The 23,616-nt window shown below is 37.2% G+C and overlaps 1 protein-coding gene across 5 annotated transcripts in view; it reads left to right on the plus strand.

Annotated features, from left to right (window-relative positions):
• The window catches only part of SATB1 (SATB homeobox 1), a 93,123-nt gene that overhangs the window by 20,269 nt on the left and 49,238 nt on the right, over positions 1 to 23,616 (plus strand). For 4 of the 5 annotated variants that reach the window (XM_042042892.1, XM_042042895.1, XM_042042894.1 and 1 more), the window contains 4 exons: positions 1,760 to 1,995; positions 5,787 to 5,963; positions 6,768 to 6,894; positions 7,622 to 7,745. In XM_042042892.1, coding sequence (XP_041898826.1) covers positions 1,785 to 1,995; positions 5,787 to 5,963; positions 6,768 to 6,894; positions 7,622 to 7,745 — 639 coding nt within the window. In that variant the 5' untranslated portion in view covers positions 1,760 to 1,784. Of the gene's footprint in view, positions 1 to 1,759; positions 1,996 to 5,461; positions 5,527 to 5,786; positions 5,964 to 6,767; positions 6,895 to 7,621; positions 7,746 to 23,616 lie in introns of those variants that run through there. The other variant, XM_042042896.1, reaches the window with a different exon arrangement.

Here is a 23,616-nt window from a genome sequence, read left to right on the forward strand (position 1 = left end):
ACTTTACACAGTTTAAAAAATTCTTTTTGAGAAGTGGCTAAAATAGGCATGTTTACTGTTAATGAGACGCATGACCTAAAACAGATGGGATAAAGATGAATGGTGAACCTTAGCCTGTCACCTAACAGCATAAGGAAAAATAATGATTGTCTGAACTTCATCTATTTTGGTTGCATTCTTGAGGTTGCTTTGTAAATGTTCGAATTAATACATTGCATCTCTCTTCACTGTATCAGGAAAAACAGCATGATGTTCAAACAAGAAAAAAATAGTTTACAAAATTGTCATTGGCATGTATACTGGTGACATAGAAGTATATATATAAAGATTCCAAGATATTTAGGCTCTAGTAACTTCGCTTTGAAATGTACAGAAAATGTATTGAATTACTAGGCAACTGAAAGAAAGTAGCAATTATCCGATTCACACCAGTCTTTCTAAATATGACTTCCCCAGTATTAGTATTTGCACTTGCTAATGTAAATACTAGTTCATAGATTAATGTCTGTTGACCTGTCCTTAGTGATTATATTATATATATATATATAATTGTCTGTGTAGTTATACCTTTCCGTGTCAGGGAAAGGTGGGTAAAATACCTAACAATCAGAACAGTATTAATTAATGAAATCATAACCAGAAAAATTCCTTTGCTCTCAGCAAGGTCTTTTAATATAGCTGGCAACACAGATTCTGATGAGTGGCAAAAATCCTTAAAACTTACTCTGTTACGTTGTAGGCTTGGGAGATTTTTAGTGATTTAGCTGTAATTGTTATTCATGGACAGAGGTTTCAAAAGTTTATAAAAAGGGAAGTACAATCATGCTAGCATATATCTTTTCTTAATTTGCTATTGAAATTCTCTTTTTTTGGTTTCAAATAGCTGTGTCAGCATGACCCAGGTTTTAGGGGTTTTTTATATCTAAGGGCTTCAAAAGTACTGTAGAAATTGTGGAGAATTTTTCCCCAGCTTTATATTTGGTGAGAAACTATTCAGTTATTTTTCTTAATTGAATAAACTGCTCTGTTTAACACTTAAAGCTTAACATCTGAAAAATTGCATATTTTGAACTTTGCAAAAGTTGATAAACTCTTTGTATAGTATTGGTTAGGAAACTCAAAAGCAACTATCTCCCGCCACTGCTTTCTGAAGTTAAATGTCAAATTCTTTTCTAACTTCTGTTTTTAAGGGGGAGCGGAATTGTAAATGGACAATAGCCTACATCTCTAATAAATCTGTTGCTCCTTCAACTAAAGTTTTCACAATCTCTCTATTGTTGTTCATCCATTTTATAATCAAATAGATCAAGAAATTTTCCATTAGAATCTTTCTCTCTCTCTCTACAGTAAAAACATCCGTGATTAATGCCAAACCTTTCTGTGAGATTTGTAACAATAGCTGTCTTGGAGCACACACCTTGACAATCATCATCACTTATATGAGTGTTAGACTCTCAGTTTTAGTAGAATATCTCCAAAGATTTTGTTTGTTTTTTAAAGAGGTACTCTGGTTGGCTTTTTAAAAATAATTCCACTAGATTATGATACAATCTCTCTGTAAAGTGGGGTATGAGGTAATTTTTGAAGAATAAGTTTGTTTCTTTTTAAAAAAGCATTTCTTTCTAGTTAAAATAGTTATCTATTCTTCTTTATGAGCTTATGATACGTATATATCTGTCTCTGTACATGTGCAGGCTGTGTACGTATACATATGCGCACACGTGTACAACATATATATTTTTTTTTTGAATCATGGCAGGTGATCTTTAGAGGCGGGACTGAGTATGGATCATTTGAACGAGGCAACTCAGGGGAAAGAACATTCAGAAATGTCTAACAATGTAAGCGATCCGAAGGGTCCACCAGCCAAAATTGCGCGCTTGGAACAGAATGGGAGCCCATTAGGAAGAGGAAGACTTGGAAGTACAGGAACTAAAATGCAAGGAGTGCCTTTAAAACACTCTGGACACCTGATGAAAACTAATATTAGAAAAGGTAATACTTTTGATAATTCTGCATTAGAGAAATATGATTTATAATATTTGGGGGGGAAGCATACTTTTGCAGACTCTACTTCATTTATATTTCAGGATTAAAATCTCCAGTCTAAAACACTATATATTCCCAATTCTGATATAAATCACATTTGGGAAATGTAAGGTTCATTCTTGGGTGGAGCATCTTGCTTTTCAGGGTGGAGTCTGATTTTTGTTAAGGTAAAGGCTAGCTATTCTGATTAAAGCAAATTCTTGCATTGAAATATAAGTAATTTGGTGCATTAATTCTTCGAGTAAGCGTTGGGCTAAGAAACGCAAAAATACATAACAGTAAATACTGAACCCCCCAAAACAAATTCTCACCTTTCCTTCTGATGATGGTCCTAAGATTGGAAGGGCAGCAGTGTTTCCATAGCAGTTGCAAGTTGGTTTAAAGGAGAGAGTGTAAATCTTTAGGTATCACATTGGAAAAGTCATTTATGATGTCAATCTTTGCAGTTTATTTTCTTAAGTACAATTCATTATTGAACAATGAACAACTTGGGTGTCATATTTTTCAGTGGCTGGTTTGCTGTAATTAGACGTTTACACAAGGAAAAGGCACATTTAGAATCATTGATGTTTGTATATGGATGGCTTTTGTTTGCATTGAAAATACTTTTAATGGACAATAATATACAAATTTTACTTATCAAAATGTGTAAGTCTTTTTGACCATGTCCTGCGGGCTTGCTAATTTAAATCAAAATATGCTGCATGTAATTTGGCATATGTGTTAAAAAAGCCTTTACTTTTCCTAGTATAATCAGTTATGTTTATAATCCAGATTTTTCTTGTATTTGCTAAGCAAAGTGCAAAATGTAACCAAGACTATTAAACACACAAAGTTAGAAGGCAGAGGAATTTCGTTGTGTCTGATGCATAACATTTATCGTACAATCATTTATTTTTTCCTCGGTTTGGCGAAAACAAAGAATATATTGATCCTGAAATGAACAGACACAGCAGTCCGTATTGTTAGATCTTTATCTATTAAAAATGGAAAAACAGCACTTCAGCAAATTCTTTGGCCTCTGCTCATGATTACCCTATTTATTGATTGTTTGCCAAGAATGTATGCATCTTAAGAAAGCCAGGGTAAGAGCATTAAAAATATAATTTATTACGGCGTTTCAAGCAGAGTGCATTAACATTGTACAGTGAAGCAGTGGGGCTGTATAAAAAGGACTTTCTGACGCCTGCAAACATATAAGTTCCATAAATTCCTAAATAGGAGATTTCAGCTGTCTCTGGTATTATGTGATATTTGCACAGCAAACTTTAATGCCAGGACAGTTTTAGACAAGGATTCTACAGACTTCACTGCTCCTTATGGCAGACGTGCTGTTTACACAGACTCGTAAACCTTCAGCAAAAGCTCTAACACTGCCTTCAGGTTTAAATCATGCTGTATTTTTAGCAGGGAGCACTGACCAATGCTCTCCCCTTTAATACTAGAAGGTTATGAAGTTGCTGCACTTGGAGGTCTTGCCAAGTACTAGCAGGAGTGATCAGCCAGCTGAGATTGTGCTCCCCTGTACAACATTTTTCACATTAACAGAAGGACACTAGTGACAGTTTGCTAAAAGATTTAGTGGCTTGATTTGTAGTCAGATGATACCTGTGTCGCACTACCAGGATCCACCTCTGATAATCTACGCTGTGCCTCAAAATTTGGCCAGGAGGCTCTCCTGTGTTGTTTAAAGTACTGCGTTTTCCAAAATGCTGCAACTCAGGAAACCATGTACCTGGCAAAAAGCGTGCTGATAAGCAGCGAAGTACCTGTGTGTTGTGTCTGATCATAGCTTAATTTGTCAGAACTGATAAGGGGAAAAACAAATATGCTTTAGCTGGTTTTGGATGTATCTGCACTGTTTGTTAGAATGAAGCTTTGCTTGCACTTTATCTTCAGGAATTACTGGTGAAACTGCTTAAGAATTTTGAGCCCTTACTCTGAGTCAGACGGTAATAGGTGAAACATCAATTGTGAGAGCCTGAAAGGGATTAAAAAACCAAAAAACAAACCACCACCTTTTTGCAGATGAATCGTGTGTGTCCACAGCTTATTTAAAACCAGTGAAGTAAACACCACTTTGCATGTACTGCTTTTGCTTTGGTCTTCTCTCCCTTCCTGGCCAGTCTCACTCAGATTACAAAAAAAAAAAAAAAAAAAAAAAAGCCAAAAAGAAAAAAAAAATAAAAGCTCCTTCCTGCACTACATAAATATTGGCAAGCTTTTGCTCTTGTCTTTCAGTCTTTCATGCTGAGCCTATTGGGCAAACTGGAGTGAGTTTGTGAGCTTTTTCTTGCAAGCCTGAAGGGGTTTGTTTGCCAGAGATTGGCTCTCTGGTGAACAGATGTAGTTTAAATATACGTGCTTAAGAGGTATCTTTTCTATCATGATTTCTTACTATACGTTAGAGCACAAATCAACAGACATGGTCTTACTCTATTGTCAAGAGTAAACCTTCCTTTCAGACTACAGCATGTCTGGTGCACCTTAGCAGGTTAGGAGGTTTCTGTAAGTCTAGAGGGCAGTGGTTATAGAGGCATTAACATTGTAGGACTAATTGGAGTTCCTGGGTGCCCTGTTAAAATAACCCTTGTCATCATTTATGCTAAAGATGATACCCCTCTGGCAGGCTGCCATAAGACAGTTCTGTACATCTCCTTTTAACCCTTTTGCTTTCTGTCATTGAGAGATCCTAACCTGTGCTGCTGGAGAGAGTGGAACAGGATCGGAGCTTAAAATGTCAGGTCATTGTGTCATCCATGTCCGTCTGGGAGGGATTTTCATAAAGTCCAGGAATCTGATTGCTGGGAGAGACTTTGTCCCTAAAGCAGCTTGGGTCATTTGTTACTTCTTTCTCTGTCATCAAAAGGGAGGAAAAAATTAAAATAAAATAAATTTAAAAAAAAAAAGGCAAAAGGAAAGAAAAAAGGTTATTTGCTTAGTATTCTGTGCAGTGTATGGAAGAGTTTGCCATATGATGCTACAAAACTGGAAATCAGTAATTAACTTTCAGGCATGCCAAAATAGCATTGTGGGGTGTAAAGTGCAGGAGACAACAATAACAACAACAAGAACAACAAAAATAAGCCTGAACTGCAGGTACACTTCTTAAAGTGGCATTGAAATCATGATTTGTTCCTTAAAGATGCGAGTGAAAGTAGTGCTCAAGTGCACTCAGTGAATGAAGCATGAATTAGTGTTAACTTTTGCCTTGTTTCCTTGTGTACTCTTTTCAGAGTGAATATATAACACACAAGGTGATTTGTTGTTGATGTTGAAAGCAATTAAATATTTTTGGCAGGACTAAGAAAGTTTTAATGTTAACGAACAAAATTATGTGGCTGGTACTAAAATGGCTTACAGTGAAGACATCTGCAGCATGTATTTAGGTTCTCATGCTGCCTGCTACTCACAACAAATCAGGCAGGACAGAGAGAATCAAGTTCTCTTCAGTCAACCTTGTTATTTCTGTAGAAGGTAATTCTTTAAATCTGTATCTGATCAAGCAAGATAAATTTGCATTTTTGCCTTTCAGGGAGATGTATGTTTTATAGAACTTTCTCTTTTTTGAGGAGGGTGAGGGGAAAGGACTCGGGGAATATGTTGATCAAATATTTGTGATGATTCTTGATGCCTCCTCTGCCTGTTCATACAGGTTTTATTTACATAACGCTGTATAGACCCACCTACTCTACTATAACTCAAGTTTAATATGTTAAATTTAATTTTTTTAATAGGAAGTATGCTTCCAGTTTTCTGTGTAGTGGAACATTATGAAAATGCCATTGAGTATGATTCTAAGGAGGAGCATGCAGAATTTGTGTTGGTGAGGAAGGATATGCTTTTCAACCAACTGATTGAAATGGCATTGCTATCTCTTGGATATTCTCACAGCTCTGCTGCCCAAGCAAAAGGTAAATAAGATTATGAAATTGTACAATGAATTGTGTTTGTTTGTGGGGTCTTGGGGGAGGGGCAGGACTTCTTTCAGGAATGCAATGCAGGTTTTACTTCTTAAACTTCTGGCAGATTCTGTCTCTGTATTTTTTTTTTTTTCTTAATGTGTTTTTATTTAGTTAGTGCACATTTTGTTCATGGGGAATGTGGAGGTAAATTCCTTTTTTTTTTCTTTTTTTTTTTTAAAGAAGAAAAAAGACTTCAACTGAATCATTAGTATGCTTATTGACCTTAATAATCTGCTCCACTGAGGATCCACAAGGAAGTGTAAAGCATATTTGAGCAGATGGACTGTTGAGAGTCAACTTGCATTTATGACTGAATATCCAGCTCTGTTTCTTTTATTTTGTTCCTGATGGTTTTATAGACTGCAAAGTAATTTTTTTTGTGCTCAGTTCCTGCATTGCAAAATCCTTTCTAATTTATTAAGAGGAATGCTAACTATTATATCATGTCCTATTGAATTCATGGGAACTTAGGAAAATATACTTCTGTACATATTAAAAAAATCTCTACTGTAAAGCATTTGTATAATTTCATAATATAGATAAAGCCTATCCTTGGTGGTGTGTGGGTGGGGGTTTTTGGAGGGGGGGATGTTCTTTTCTTTTGCCAGATTTAAGAGGTTAGAAACAAAGGTGGCTGTCTTGTTAAAATCAGATATTTCTTTTGCCCTTAGGAATAAGGTAAATCACTTTCTTTCAATTTTTCCTGCCCTTCTTGCCCACTCCCCCTCCCCTCCAAAAATTACAATCCTGCAGGGCTTATCCAGGTTGGGAAGTGGAATCCAGTTCCACTCTCCTATGTGACAGATGCCCCTGATGCTACAGTAGCAGACATGCTGCAAGACGTGTATCATGTGGTCACACTGAAAATCCAGTTACACAGGTAAGTCACAGACCAGTTCTGGGACGTGAACTGTTACTTGTCTGCTCTTACCTGTCAGTATTGCTTGTATTTCATTCCCACTGTGCTTTGTGCTCAAAGTACAAAGGCTTGCCTAAATTCCTTTTTAGTTACTCTAATTCTTCTTTAACTTACAGTATACTATTGCAGCAAACTTTTATAGCTCTGATACATAGATTTTCTTTGGATATCTCATTAAAACTATATTGCATTTTAGTCAATTAAATGATGCATTACAAGAAGGCATTTTACATAAAGTTTACTTAAGAGAAAAATATTTTTGCATATCATGAACAGTACCATCTGTGTGCATTTTGTAAAAGAATGACTTGCTCACACTTATTGTTGCTGTCTAGGTTCTTAAATTTCACGGCAACAAAAAAGAAAAAACGGTTAATATATTAATGCTTTTCATGATCAGTCGTGAGAAAGCATTACACCTTAAATTGTTTTACCAAGCGCATCAGAGCAGGAAGGTAGAAGTAACATGAAAAAATAGTCGCCACATGCAGCTGATGTATAATTCATGCATCAATACAGCAGATGTGTTGTATAAAGTAATTAACTAATCGGAACAATCAGGAGACCGAGAGCAATCTCCAGATGCATCTGCTTGATGCGCAAAATGAAATCTGTCTGTCTTAAAGGAATGTTCTGCAGCAGGATGCAATCTTGTAATAATCCCTTTTCTAATCTGTGTTTCAAATAGTTGCCCTAAACTAGAAGACTTGCCTCCTGAACAATGGTCTCACACAACAGTAAGAAATGCTCTGAAGGACTTACTGAAGGATATGAACCAGAGTTCATTGGCCAAGGAATGTCCCCTTTCGCAGGTACTTAGCATAACATGTAATAAATAATAAAGCACTATAGGCAACGCTGATGTGAGATTTGAGATTTCTACAGACTGTAGCAAGTAGTACCCGTGGAGTGGATCTGCCAAAAATGCAAATGCATTTGACCACTTCATGATCTTTATAAATATGCCTGATTCATTTTGAACATATCCTTACAACGTTTCCCATGGGATGTTGTGAAAAGTTGTTTACACCACACTGAAATCATCTCACAGTAAACTGGATTTTAACTGGTTTTTGTCTTCAGTCTTTGAACTGCTTTGATGCAACTACTTTTTTCAAGCACATGTGTTCAAGATGTTAAAAGGCTCTTTACTTATTGCTGTCAAAAGTACTATTGAATCTGAATGCTTGTTAGATAACCTACAGTAGTTTTAAATGCTAATTCATAAACTGAGACAGTCTTTGGCATGCTATATGAGACGAGAATAAAGAATAAAGCTCTTTGGGTGATATGTTGTTGTTGCAAAGAACCAAAGGAAAATCAGTCATTTATTAGTTCTAATCAAAATATACCTAAACAAAAATGAAACCTCAATTTATGCATTGCTAAATATTGAACCGATGCGTTCCTCAAGCCTTAGTCGTATTGTTCTATTTTTGCCATTCTTTTTGTTCTTCTCTTGTCAAATTACTGCAAAGGCGCAACTCATTTTTCTACGCAGTATGGTGTCCAATGATGCTGTGGTGGGAACGTGGTATTTTTTTTTACCTTTTAAATTTTAAAATGTATTTCATTGTGGTGCAGTCGAGACAAATTCAGTATACAAATAAATGATACTAACTGTGGCAGGGAGGGGAAAAGAGAAATTAAGGAAGTAAAGGTATTTTTATGGGGATTTTATTTCTCTTGCTTAGAATACTGGAGTCTTTGTCTCTGAAAGACTTCAGTTAATCTACAGAAGACTACTCTCCTCCTCTGTCTATTTTTCATGAAGATAGATTAGCAGACTTGTTTCCCATCACTTTTTTTTTCACTACAATTAGATTGTTTTCAGTGATGTGGCTCCAATATAGGAAGTTTTGAAGTGGAAATAATCAAAATTACCTTCACTGGTTGCAAACCATTCCAGTAATATGTCTACAAAGTTATCTTGTATGTACCTACTGTAAAAGCATGTAAGCTTTTGCACTGGCTTATGGAGGCTGCAGATAACTTGGGATTTTTCTCCATTTTAATCTAATAGGGTTACTTTTTACTTGATACTGATGGAAAGCAAATAATTTCTGTTGAGATGGAATATCTCATTTCTATTTGGACCTTGTGTTTCACGAAGGAGTTTCTGTATATATGTATATATAAAGCAGAAAAAAACTTTTAAAAGGAATGATTTACTATAGACAGTATCATGGTACTGGAGACAATTCAATAGTTACATTCTTCTAAAAAAATTCTTTCGAACTGTACTAAATTTTTCTGTAATAACTTTAATGGACAAAAACCCAACTTGCTTAATAGCAGCTCTTCAAGTTAATGCTTGAGATGACTAAAACTCCAGACTAGAGAACTCTGATTTGGGACTGTTTGCTTACTGGTTTACATTTCTTTACTTGTAAGGAATACACTTAAAGCTGTGAGTTTCTTACTGTTCTTTAAAGCATGCTTATTACTTTTGCCATCTCTATCTTTACCAGTGCTGCCATAGTTGGGTTGCAAGAATTCAAATAACTTCTGCTTTTCTTTTTTTCTTCAAAAATCAAGTAATATTAAGCTTAAAATACATTTCTTTAATCTTAACTTTTGGAAAATCAAGCTGTTAGAGCAGTTGATCAAGAGCCCATCAGTCAGTCTAAGTCTTCCTGTTAACCTCTGGGAGCTTGAGGGAAGATGTGTTGATCTGACAGTATCCTTTTCACATGAGTAAATTGATCTGACACTTCCCATGTTTGTCTTACCTCTAACTCCTTGTATATCACTCCTATGGAACGGGCACTGATTTAAGAGTGTCAGTGTTTTATTAAAGGTATTAAAGTTTGTGAATTGCCTGCCGTGGTGTGCTCCTGCAGCAGAGGTGAGAAGTAAGAGCAAGGCAGAGGTCAGGAGACGGTGTTTCCTTAGGGAATCCATCAAAGTGCCAGCATAGGAGATTCTTCTGAGAGCAGGGAGGGGGTCTCTCCCGTTATGTTCTTCCATGGGTATAGGTAATGCCATATGAAGTGCTTCATCATGAATGCAAACTAATGCAGTGACACCATACTGTAACTTATTAACACTGTTATGGATATAATTTATTAACCACAGAAAAATGACTCAAAGTGGAAACGAGAGTAGTTATCGTTTCCTGTCACTGTCATTAGCAATACTCTGTTTTGTGTAGGTATGGAAGGACTTGTTTTAAAGCAATTAAGGCACTGTGCTCAATGCATGGCATCTCTGAAGCCCCATTTTCACTTAGAGTTTACTGTATTTTCTGAAGCAATCTTGCATTTTGTATATTAAAAAATTGCTCATATTTGTTCAGAATACTGGCATTCTATGTACGGAAAAAAACTAAAAACAAACATTTTATAATATTTTATAGTGCAGATATACTTAATAGCTTGAAAATATGTGAACAAAACGGAGAACCAGTTGCAGAGTCTTGAAAACTTAACGGCATTATTTGCTTGAGTGGGTTTTTATTCTTTAAAATTTTTTAGCCATTTATTTTCTTGTCCAACTAAAACCTTGGGGTTTAAAGGTACGAACTTGGGATGTAAAGGTACTCACGCCTTTCTTGGTAAAATACCACTGTGATTCTTGCTCTCATTAGGAGAGTTTAATACATGGTCCTTTTTGAAGCTACTGTAATTCTCACTCTGTGACTGTGTGGCCTGAAGGCCTGAAGGTGAGGTTTATTCTCAGTATATGAGCCCACATCATGGGGAATCCCTGTAAACTTGACCTGCAGTGCTTAGGATGGACTGGAGCAAATGCACGGCTCTGAATTGCTGTGGAATTGCAGACAGCCGTCCAGAGATTTAGACTGCTTGATACCAAAAATTTGAGACAAAGTGAAAGGACACTACAAACTTTGCATGGAAAAGCCAAGCCTGTTCTGAATTATGTGCTGAAGTGCATATTTTCATGCTTTACATCGGGTTTGCAGATTTTATTGCTAGAGACTGGCAGCATGTGCAGATGCCGACTGAAAGACTTTTTGCATATGATACGCACAGCTTGCTTCATTTCTGTTTCCTCTCCAGACCTCTTTTGATGGGGAAGGTAACTTGGAATTTAATCTAGGGCTCAATTTTGGGCCGTCTTGTGCATTCCATTAGATTGGTCTATCTTGCGAGTGGCCTAGATCTCATTTCCCTCCTGTTTTGGCTCTTCAGTCTCCAAAGGGCTGTAAAGAAATTGTTCTACCATCAATTCTTATTTCCAAACCCTTGCACAGAAGCTCTACTCTACCTCAGTCTTATGGGAGCTGCTCTAAAGTGATCAGGCAGGCAGGCAGCTCTGTTGCATTTACTTATTTAATGTTAGTCCTTCAGTGTCTTGCCTTAGTCTTAGCATTTTCATACTTCATTTTCACAGTTTTGCTCTGTTTTGATTTTTAGTGAAGAAGTTTCTTCTTACTTCCACAGTTAATAACTGAAATACCACAGGCTGTATTTATTCTGATTTTAATAAGGTCTTTTTTCCTCTTTTGCCCCTACTGAATTACTGCATCTTTCTCTGTTTCTGTGTGTGTGTATATATATATGTATATATATATATATATATATGAGATAGATATGGTTGGATCAACTTTTATGAGGAAGAGGAGAGCAACATGGGGTATTGATCTGAGAAAAGGACGGGAAATTCTTCTGATAATTCTGGAACAAACTCACTGTGTGCTTTTGAACGTTTAGATGTACCCCTTATCTTGAGTTCCTGTAACCTTTTCCACTAAAAGAAGATAACAAGTCACCTACCAAATGAAGAGATTGTAGAGATTAATTAGTATCTGGGCACTGCTTTGGAAATATGGCAGTGATCAAATGGCATTGACTTTTCTACTGGTATTATCTTGCCTGATTTTTTTTCTACAAAAAGATTTTCTGAATGATTGCTGTTAGTATTCACAAATGGGCACTTTATCAAAGCACTGCAAAAGCACTTCTGAAGGAAGGTATTCTTTTTCTTACCCCATAGTATCCTGAAATGTGAAGGTGTCTGGGGTTTTTCTTTTTCTTTTTTTTTTTTTCACCCTTTAGCTTATCCTTTGAGACTGTTTGTATCTAGTCTGACTCTCAGGACAACCATAAGTCAGTGCATTCAAGATGAGAAATTACAGGCCTGATATATAGTAGAATTTTAAATTTCAATGGCTTTTTGTTCAATATTTTGTAGGGGACATGCAATATTTCAAAAAAAATATCCAGAGGCTGTGATACTTGGGGACATAGTAATTTACAGACTATTTTAAAATTTTTGGAAGATATTTGTGTGTTCCCCCCCTTCCCCCACCTATAATGTCATTTACATAATTTTGCTCTTGGTGATAAGGGAATAGCGTTATTTCAGTCCGAAGGATATATGCTTGCATTCCATGAAACGTACGCGTACACAGAACAAGTGCTGGTACGATACCCAAGTCTGAATAGTTTTGCACTTGTGACAAATATAACTATCCTGACTGCATTTTTAACAAGCTTTCATGCTGTAGTGAGTGATTCTCTGCATCTGACATGGGCACGGTATAGATCATATACTTTCCTTTCTGTTCAGATATCCTGCCCTGAATTTGTAAGCTGTTATGTGCAGACTTTATATGATCTGGCAGAGACAACAGAAAGAAAGCTTTCTTGGAACATCAGTGTTTCTCAGTTCACCTGATCTGAAGGCACTTGGCGAATAGGCAGCTCACACCGCTGTTCTGATTCACCCTTCCAAAATCCTCACCAAAAAAGTTGCGTTTGCTAAAATTAAAATTTCTGTACTTAGACTATCAAAGAATGAGCTATTAAGAGTTGCCAAAATGCATACATTTTATGAGCAGTTTTCAATTCATGCTTTACTAAACCAAAAGGTGTTTTTTGCCCCCTCCCCTTTTAATTTTACCTGCCTAGACCTGACATCAAGTCTTTGGATTTCTTTGTGGCTCGTAAGTCTCTTCTCTCTTCCTCCCCTCCCCCAATAATTAATAACCTGAGTAAGGAATGCAGCTCTTTTTTCTGCTTTAGAAGTTACTGTACTTTAGATTTTAAAGATGTCATTAATTATTTCAGGGAAGTAAATCCTTGAGGGCCTGGGCTCAGCTTTTGGCAGGCAGGGCTTTTCAACCCACCCCCCACTTGCTCAAGAGCATTCACTGTGACGTCTCTTCAAGCTGACATGGTATCTGGCTTCTTAAAACATTTGCAATTAACTATTAAAATTTGTGCCTATGATTTTTAGTTGTCCAGATAAAATGGGCGGTGCAGAGCCTATTGCTGATGGGATGAGTAAGATGTAATATGTGTTTTGGTAGAGCTGCATGGGGACCTTCTCCGGGTACTCAACCTTTCAATTGATTGATTGCTTGATCATTGATTTATGTTCTTTAGATGCACCTAAACACTCTGTGTTAAAGCTATGCCAGTCTGTCTGCAGCTGTTTAATCTGTGCAGCACCCTATTAAAGGCCAAAATATATAGCTATTTTTTTCTGCCTTTTCGTTAGAATTAAGTATAACAAGGATGTAAAATCACTTTCAAAAACAGTTATGAGGCCTGAAATTATTGTGAGAGGAGGGGAAAAACATGTTTTGTTCCTCAAATAAAGGCAGTTTCTGACTTCAGGGGAGTCTGTAAGGTGTCAGCATGTCCCTTAGTATTTGTGCTGTAATGAGGTCTTGTTTCTGCTTCTGAAAAGTGGAGGAGTCCAGGAGAGGAATGGTGCTAGTGTTGAACTTGTTGTTGTTGTTGTTTGGGGTTTTTTTGTTGTTTTTACTCTCCTAAAGACAGGAGTTATAAGCACCTGTCCTCCACTAGGCTTTCTTGTGAACAAAGTACAAAACTAATGCATTTTTGGGACTGTGCGTCCCACTTTGAGTACGAACCATTTTTGATTGTATCTCAGCAATTTTGAGAAATGTCATGTGAATGATTATCTGCATCATATGGACTTCAAGTTTTAGGGAAGTTACAGAATGAAAAAGAAACACAGCACGTTTTCTTCGGATACGTTTTCCTTCTAAACCATGTATGTTTTGTAGAACTGAGCCCTACTTGACTTCTGTTTTCACTCAGTGTTCCTGAAATGGAATATAGAAAAACTTGCGTTCTAAATATTTTTGGTGATGTTCTTCTTTTTTGTAGATACATGTATACACATAACCATGCCTTTTTTTTTCTTCGGGGCACATTTAGTGGGTTAAGAGGCAGTCAAGTAATGCACTACTACAAAATTTTGTATTCATTCATACTCGTTCATTGCATTCGTTTCTTGCATACCTCTTAATACACAGTCACAGCCAAGTGCAAACCCTGATTCATTTATTTTTTTCATAACTTTATTAGAGAGTTAACAAACCACTTCTCCAGTGTTCTTTAAAGCAAGATTGCAAATAAATCTTCTTTTTTTTTCCCTCTTATTGGCAAATTTTTGGCTGTGGAGTACTGCACAAGTATAAACAACATGAGAGATCCTTTAACATAACATGAGAGAGCCTTTAGTCGCTTTGCTCCCTAGCTTTGGAACTCATTGCCAATTGAAGTAAGGAAAGCTTGGCTGTTGGGACTTTTAAATCTAGACTTAAAAGTTATTTGTTCTGTTTAGCATTTTTAAAATGATTCTATTAGGAATTGTATGTGCTTCAGTTTTAATTTTAACTCATAATGATTGTAAAGCACCCTGGGATGCTTGCATGAAGGGCGCTACAGAAACCCAAGATTGTATTGTACTGTGTTGTAATGTATTGTATTATTACATGGTACTGGAGTTGGACCACGGACAATTCATATAGAAAGCATTTGAATACTTAGCTAAAGATAAGGAGTGTGTGTGTGGGGGGGTACTGTCTTTTCTTGCTTCTTTTCCCCCTTTTCTGTCAGTTATTTTATTAAACTAAATTAACATGGCAGTTATTCCCTAAGAAATGCCAGCATAATTTACTGCTGCAAAGGGGCTCAAAATGTAAACCAGATGATAAACTAAAAATAAAAAAGTCCACATTAAGATTTAATTGCACTTCCCTTTCTATATTACGTTCTTATGTAAAATACATTACAAAACAGTACATTCTTTATCACTTCCTTCACTTTTAACTGAATTTCATTAACAATAAAGAAATATATTGTCTCTATTTCAGTAATGTCACTTGACAGTTAATCCCTTAACTTGATGTACATGTCTTTAAGATTTTTTTTTTTTTTTTTTTTTTAATAAAGAACACGATAGCACTGACTGGAGCCAAGTATTGCACAATCATGTGATTTGCAAGTTTCCCAGCTCGCAGCTTTGCCAGTGCAGGTCAATTCACACCTGCCACACTTATGCCATTCTGGTCCTCATGTTGCTTTTCCTCCGTGATTGTCAGAGGTAGAGAGAGTTGTGCATGCGGCTCCTTCCTTCCCCCCCTCCCTCCCCACTCCAAATGTGTGGTAAACCGTGTGCATTGGAAGTGTCTCCTCAGGAATTAAATGGAGTTTAATTTCTGTCCATTAGAAAGCTGCTATCCACATCGCCAATTAAGCCTTCTATTTAAAGGGCGAGGAGATACGTATGTCTACATCTTAATCACTGCTGTGACTGGTTTGCAGAGACCTTCTCTGACTGGTTCAGTTATTACTAGCAGTGGTGGGAGGCACAGGGATCAGCGTGGTTATAAAACCTACCCAAAAGCTGAGCAAATTCTGTAGGTGCTGTAGCGTCACTGTCAGCAGATTTGAAGCTGAGGTACATCTGTGTTAGGGGACGCAGGGGTGTAGGCATAAGGATTCTCCAGGAGAAAATTACTTGAATTGGTAATAATTTTTACCTGGCAGGAGCAAAAGCAAACAGGACCCACTTGTTGAGAGGCAGTACTCAGAGACATGCAACTTTCACCTTGTCAGCCAGGACTCATTGCATGCCTTCACTCTAATCATAACTTAGAAGAAAAGAGATGAGTTTCTCAGACTGAGCAAAACTCTCAAAGCTTGCTCCCCCACCATTGCCACTTTTTTCTTTTTTAATTAGCAATTAAGTTCTTCCTTTTTATATCCAAGATCCATGGTACGAGAGCCCTAAGGCAAGGGTGAGCTTTGTCTCTCTTTCCTTGGACACTTCCTTAAGAACAGCACAAATGGTATCAGATTCTGCTAGTGCCTTGCAGCAGTGATCAGAGGACAAGTTTTTCAGGACAGTAGCAACCTCAGACGTGCCTCACTCGAAGCCATGGAATAAACCGCTCAAAAGCGAAAAGGTCTGTTCCTCAGAGGTGGGAACACATGAAACGTCCTCATCTACACCTATCTCATTTATTTTTATTTTGTTTTTTAAGTACTAAGATTTCCTACACTCAGAACTGCAGTTCTTCTGTAAGCTTGTGCCATAAGAGGGGGGAAAGTGTGCCTGGCTGTCCCAAGGGATTTGATAATTTACAGTAAACTGTGAGGGAGAAGGATGGGTTTTGTGATGATGAAAATCTAAGACACATACAAAAGACGTTGGTATCAATGGCCTCTCTAGAGCCAGAGAAGAGATTTCAGCTCTGTAAGTTTACTTGTTTGTATTTGAATCAGTATATTGGGACTCTCTTAGAATTTTAAGTGTTGTGTTGATGCCTTTTCCTGGTCTTAAAATCAAGAGTCATACACGGTTAGAAGGGGAAAAGGGATTTTACCTTGGTATTTATTTTAAGGATCTTTAGGTGTACACGTTCAGGTCATATGCATTGAGATGCACCCTGCTAAGCGTGTCCCCAAAGATCAGGTATAACATGATAGGTGTTACTAATTAGCATACCTATCAAAGTTTCCCCAATGAGAGGCTCAAGTGAGCCCCCCTCCCCAAGGAACCTTCCCCTGGATGGTTCTATCTTGGTTTACAGAAGATGTTCTGGAGAGGACCTTGGGGTCTGGGGCACACTGATCCCTAGCTACGAAGCTTCTAAAATGTTTAGTCTCTTAGCTTGACAAACAAGTCCAAGAATGTAGGCAAAAAGCACTAGGAATACAGAAGTTGTAAACAGGTATAACAGGGGTATAAAAGAAAAGGCAAAAATCTTCATGGCATCAGTGTGTGTATTTATATATTTACGTATATATATCACAATAAAATCCCACCAAAAAAGATGTGCCAGCTAGCACACCCCCGAGCTCCTAAAGGTGTGTTCCTTACTCTGCACTTCTTGTAAGGAGGATCTTTGTGCGCTAAACCTAATTCAGCTATTTTTTTTTTTCTTTAATTTATATATTTTAATACTTAAGAAAAGTTTAGTAAATAGAACCTTAAAGTGCACATACATATTCCTCATGGAAAACTAGCTGGAACATTTCTCTTTTGAGATACCTTCATTGAATCTTGGATCTTTTTATGAATTCTTCAGAGCATTTATACTTTTCACAAACTCTTGCTAGTGAAAGATAGCAACACAGAGGCAAAACTAGTATCTTGGCTAACATAGCTGCTTCATACTATAAATTAATTATCTCTTGACAAATCTTTATGTTTTTCTCAGTATGGAAAGAAGTTTGTTCATGTGCTTTTAGCAGCATATCCCTCATAGAATTTGGGTCTGTATGATTAAGAATAACCAGATATACATGTGGCTCATAAAGAGGCACATGACCTGAAACAGTAAAACTGAGACTTAACCATTTAAACAAAGGATAGATAAGGGATGTTACATTTGGCACTAGAGGGGTATTTAAGCAAGCAATCAGAGGCATGAGAAATGCACTCACTAGGAGCAGAAATCAATGAAGTTCAAACTAAAAGCTAGTCATACATTAAAAAAAAAAAAAAAGAAAGAAAAAAAGTACATAAAAGATACATTTAGAAGTTACAGAAAGATATTACAATGGATGAACTGAAATATCCAGACCAGGAAGTCTTCAGATAAATACTAGATGATTTCTCTAGCTCGGCCACTGGTAACTTGGCTGAACTCGGGAATTGCTAGATGAAGTTCTAGGATCTCCTTTTCTGTAGATTCCAAAATGGATGCTCAAAATGGCCTCTTTTGACATTAAAAATCTGCAAAAACTTATGTATAAAATGGAAAAGAGATCAAAGGAAAGGCTTATCCTTAACACCAAAAGAAATTCAGCAAGACAACTGTTAGTGCTACTGCGTCTGATGACTTCTTGTCTGGACATTGTGCCTTAGGGCTCAACTTCATGCCAGACATCTGATGCTTTGCTTAGCAGAACAGTGGAATCCGAGAAGAGACTTGCTGAAAATCATGTCCTATTTCCCAGCAAGGAAATCTTCCTTAACATGGTGGACAATATTAAGCAAAAGCTGTAGTGAAAACAAACATCGTGGCTGGGTGAAGATAGAGCAATATCAACATCTCTATCAGGAGAATGTATATACTACAGATTTGTAGAAAATTTTAGCGTACACAAAGCTGACTTGAATGCATTAATAGGTCTAAAATGTCTTGTATCACACAAAGCATTTGCATTAGGTTACTATTTGAAAGCACATTCATTAGGACAAACATTCCAGATAGGAAACAAGGCATAAGCACTCTGACCTGGCTGGAACAGAGTGGTTGGAAAGAAAAGCAATCCACCAGAAAGGAATGCTGAAGTTGTCTCAGATTTTCACCAAATCAGTCTGTGCGATTTCCAAGACCCCACCTACCTCTTTATTCCCACACAAGAAATGCTGGTTGGTATCTGGGGTTATTCAGATTGTCCTCTTGGTTCTTGTTTCCTCTAGTCCCATTCATTGCATCCCAAGACGCAACTGCAGGTGCACAGGCTTCATGTACTACATTGCCTAATGTAGGAACAGCAGCCTCATGGAGACACTGAGGCTGTCACCACATGGAATTGATAAGGAGGGATGGAACTTAGCCTAGAGTGGCCTAAATCAGGTCTTGTGGACTTGAAGTCCAGCCCAGGCTGGAGCATGGCTTCTGGGTTTGTCTTCATCCAGCAGAAATTCTGCCTGTACACCCCAAGATAGTGTTGTGGTGGGCACCAGTGGGGAGAGCCCCTGAAACATGCATTCCTAGTTCAAGCTGAAAGAGCAGTTTAAAGCAATCTAGTCATTTCATAACAACCCTTTCAAATGGATTCCTGGCTGAAATGGATAGCGCTTTTCTTACGCATGCAGCTCTCAAATTTCAGAGCTCTGCTGGCAAAAGCACTCGCATAATCAAAATCTTAGGGTGTAGTAACTCACCCCTCAATTTCATTTTCATTCTGTGAAGTACACCAAGAATTAACTTATTAAATACTGGTTATTTTGCAATGTATATTTTATCCAGGTTCTTTCTAGGAAGGGTTTAGCCAGGACTTTTACTACTGTCTGCCATTTACAAATCATGTGCAGTAAAATCAGGATTCTTAAAAAGATTTGTGTTGGACATCTGACAATGAAGACAAAAATGCGTTATGTCTCCTTATCTTTTATAGGTTGAGGTTGTGACTTCATTTTCTTTCTTTCTTTCTTTCTTTTTTTTTTTTAGTCTAAGGCACTGTGCCATGAAGCTTGTAACGCAGTTATGAAGTTCTTCAAATCTGAATTAACATTTCCCACCTACCTATCTTTCTCTCTTTTAAGCTTTTAACCTTTGTAGATATAAGAGTAGTATCTTGGGAAGCAGCTTTTTATTTGAGCTTTATTTATATCCATCAGTGGGAGATGCTCGGAAAACATCGGGAGAATGCTGCTCTGTCATGCAGCAACTGGGAATTTACATTACAGAATGGTAAAAATAGTGCAAGGATCAGTTCCTTCAGATGCTGAATCCTCATTTCTGATTTTCAAAATCTTCCCATGTGTGGGTATATTTCTATACATATATAAATATATGCGTATATATGTATATATAATTTGGGTTTAGTTTTATATCTTCCCTCATTATATCAAAGTAGCTTTATGTTTACATTAATACATACATTTATAATGCTTAAAGACAACATAAGGCAGAAAAGGAGGAGGAGATAAATTAAGTTTTTCAAGGATAGGAGAAAGGAGGAAAGACATGCTAATGTATTGTAAGAAAAGCTTGTGCCATCATGGTAAATCTGCCTTTTCTTCAGTTTTAACTTATATGACTAGCATTTGCCATGCAGATCCTTACTTTCCTGACCCTGGCAACAGTATGGAGGTCAGATAGCCATCCAAGTGCAATGCCAAAGGCACAAACAAAAGTTTTTTTCTTCTCTGTCCATCTGTGGGTTTTTCCCTGATCCTACGTGTTTATAGGGCATATGACAACAAATTCAGTGGCGTTATTTGCTATAGTTCAAGCTAATGGACCAAGGAATTTAACATAATTCTTCATATGCAGTTAAACTGTCCGTGTCAGGATTTCTTGCCCAAAAAACAGCTAGTGGCTGGATATATTTGGCCTGCTTTTATTCAGAATGACAGGTATTTCTCTGCCATGCCAGAACACTAGGAACAGCATTTTGCCCTGGTTGGGTTTTTGCAGTACGTGGGCTGGTGTAGGCTCAGGCAGGCTAAAATCTTTTGATTTGAGGATAGTCTTGTGTTATCCAGTTGGGGCTTGAATGTTCCCTTCCCGTTTGAAAAATGTTAACGTGGAGCCTCCTGAGAAATAAGCACTCATAAGAGTTCAGCTTGTGTTGGAGCTGATGCTTGCTATTTCCATGCAAACAAAAGCCACTGATAGTGGCTAGAGTAGAGGAAACAAAGTTCCCCTGTCCTTTATGAAAAGATCCTCCCCTCCATATGCCCCCAAATCTTTAAGTTCTGTTCTGCAACTTTATCACTATTCAAACTAGGTCTAGGGACAAAGGCTCATAGCTTTTCTCTTTTACTTTTTTTAAAGAGCCATGTTAAGTTTGCAGCATTGGAACATGCTCCCCTGCTGGTGTCTAGGAATGTAAAGCAGAGGAATTATGGAAGACAAAATAGAATAGAGCCTTAAAAGTTTGGCTTTAAAAAATGGAGCCAGTGGTTTGACAGATTGTTCAGTAAATGTTCATTTTATTGAGAATTATAAAAAAGGTGCTTAGCGCCTCTGTACCATTAATATAATACATTAAAAGGGTACTGTCAAGATTAGTGTTTCAGCTCTGAAAATTGACTGTAGGGTTTATGGGCAGCACTGTTCATACTCTGCGTGTAAGATGAGGTATCTTGTACTTATCACTTCACAAAACCATTATGTTGTTACAAGGCTTTATACTGAAAAGCTTGATAAACAGTAAAACGTAAATAAAATCTCATTTGAAAAGTGAGAGAATAGTTGCTGCCTGTCTTATAGCCAGATTTAGCAGATGCGGGTTTGAATGTAAAACAGTTGTGAAAATAGCCAGTGTCAAACTAGTGCAAAATTAAACTTGTGGGGTGTTCTGTTTTCAGTGTCTGTCATTGTTGAAGTACTCCATCTCAAAAGCATGCATTCCTTTCTACAGAAAAAAAAAATCAGATTCCTTGGTTGAAATTAATTAGCATTCAGAAACCAGATAGCATGTTTTTGGGTATTCATGAGATCTCTGTTTGAAAAAATGTTTTTAACTTGTAGAAATGTGTTGCAACACACAGATGGGAAGAAAAAGAAAAAAAAATCTCTTTAGCAAGCACTGTGTGTAAAAGGAATATTACATTTTGCACGCTCCTGATTACCCTGTGTAAACAGTTTTTGACATCTGTCTTTATAGTTTTCGAGGAGAGGAAGACTTTGTTAAAAGAACCATTTTTATACAGCAGTCACCATTTCAGTCTTGCTTTACCTGTATTATGAAAGCAGATGGTCTGCATGTCTTTTGAATATTTATAACTATCAAAAACAATCTCTTGCTATTCACCCTTAGGCTTATGAGATGTCAGGACTGTTCTGGTTGAAAAAAAATCATCTTGGGTGTTTACAGAAAGGGGATTACATTAAGCTGAAATGACTATACATTTTCCAGTTTAATATTTGTCCATCAGCTGTTTAATCGTATTTAGATAGTTGTGTAAATAAGTTGTTGCAGCCCTTGCCCCTTCCACTGAGCAGGCTTGAAGCTTTAAACACCAATGAATGAGTTGTGAAAAAGCTCAGCTTTTTTTTTTCCTAGTTAAACAACCTGGAAGGCCTAAATAAGTTTTGGTTACAGTGCTCCTTTTGAGAAAAATGTTTAATTTGCAAAGGAATCCCCGATATCTAATTCAGTCGAGTTGTTCTAGGAAGCTGCTGTGTCTGTTACTCCCTGCTAAGTCTGTTAGCATGTATTTGCTCTGTGTAAATACTGCAGCCCAAGTATCCCTTCATGAGGCATGAAAACAGCCTTATTCTGCCCATATAAAAATAATTTTAAGGTTATTTAGGGGAAGTTTTGGGACTGTGGGGGTTAAAAGCTTTTTTGACTGGAAGCTGAGCAATCACTGATAACAGATTTTGCTGTGGTTGGTTGATTTGGCAGAAAAGCATGAACAGTTTTGGTTTAGATGATTGAATTAACCTGATTAACATTGTTTTTGTTGTTTTGCAAAAAGGACAACAGTATACTTTTAGCAATGATCGAGCAACACTTCACCTGGTTGAAGAGCAGTGTTAGAGGCAATGACTCAGAAATGCCTCCCTTGAAGCACCTGCAGCAGTGGCTGCAGTGACGAGCCAGCATGAAAGGCTCAGGTCCCTCCCGTGTCTTGCAGGATGCACCTTGCGTTAGATTCTGGCACAAAACAAAAGGTGTCTGATGCTACCACTTTATTGGGTTTTGTTTGATGGGCATATGAAACGATTCCTGCTTGAGATTTATGGTATTTCTCCAGGGAGTTCCCCAACTTCTTTGAGAAAAATATGGTTTCTAGTTTTCAAATCTCTGGTATTTAATCTTCCAGAGAATATGGGATTTGGTTTAATCTATGCTGGGTGAACCTCAGCTGAACTTCAGAGCAAATTCTACCCCTACCTTCACACAGTTGTTGGATGCCCAATTATAATTAACTTATTTGGCTAAAAAAAGAGCACTTGGGCTGCAGCAGATGGTATCATTCCAGAATAGTGGGATTTCTGTGAAGGTGGCACCATTTCATATGAGATCTCCTGATTCTCAAACACGACTGCAAGTGATGTGGTTGGGGGGAGGGAGGTATGGGAAAGGGGAAAGAGGGAAATTTGAGATCTTGAAGGCTCACAACTTACTTTCAGGGATAAACTACTAGGAGATAAGTTAAGACTGCATATCTGTGACCAGTTTTTGCTTTCTCTTAATTTTCCTCACAAATATGAAAAAATCTGTTTATGAGTGATGCATGTGATGCATTTGAATATTTGTATGGTATATTTATAATCGTCATCCTTGTATGTGGGAGGCATCTGCCTCTGTGCCTCACTGATAAAGAGGATATGTACAGTAGTACCAGGATGCTATGTGCTTCAAATACAATAATTTTGATTTTGATTATTGATAATTCAAGACATGGGGAACTCCTCAAGTGTAATGACCCAGGTAATATGAAAAGCATCAATATGCCTTCAGTCTAGATAGTGAATCTCTGAAGATCACTATCTCATGGGGTTAATCTTAAGTTTTAGGCCATAAGCATACCAGACATTTATATATGTAGATTGGCATTAAAATGTACAGGAATTCTATAGCAATAGGAAATTTCTGTAGCCAAGTGCATCTCTCTGCACTGATGTGACTGCATGTTTGATGACAATAAATAAAGCATAGAAACAATGAAATTCAGTGTTGTCAAGTTATTTTCTGAGTTAACAAGGTAGTAATATTTTATCTGGCTTGTAAAATTTTGCCTTCAGTGAATTAGTAA

Source organism: Corvus kubaryi, unplaced genomic scaffold (assembly GCF_017639235.1).
Source record: "Corvus kubaryi isolate FWS band 111438036 unplaced genomic scaffold, C.kubaryi_AGA036_p1.0 37398, whole genome shotgun sequence".
Classification (NCBI taxonomy): domain Eukaryota; kingdom Metazoa; phylum Chordata; class Aves; order Passeriformes; family Corvidae; genus Corvus; species Corvus kubaryi.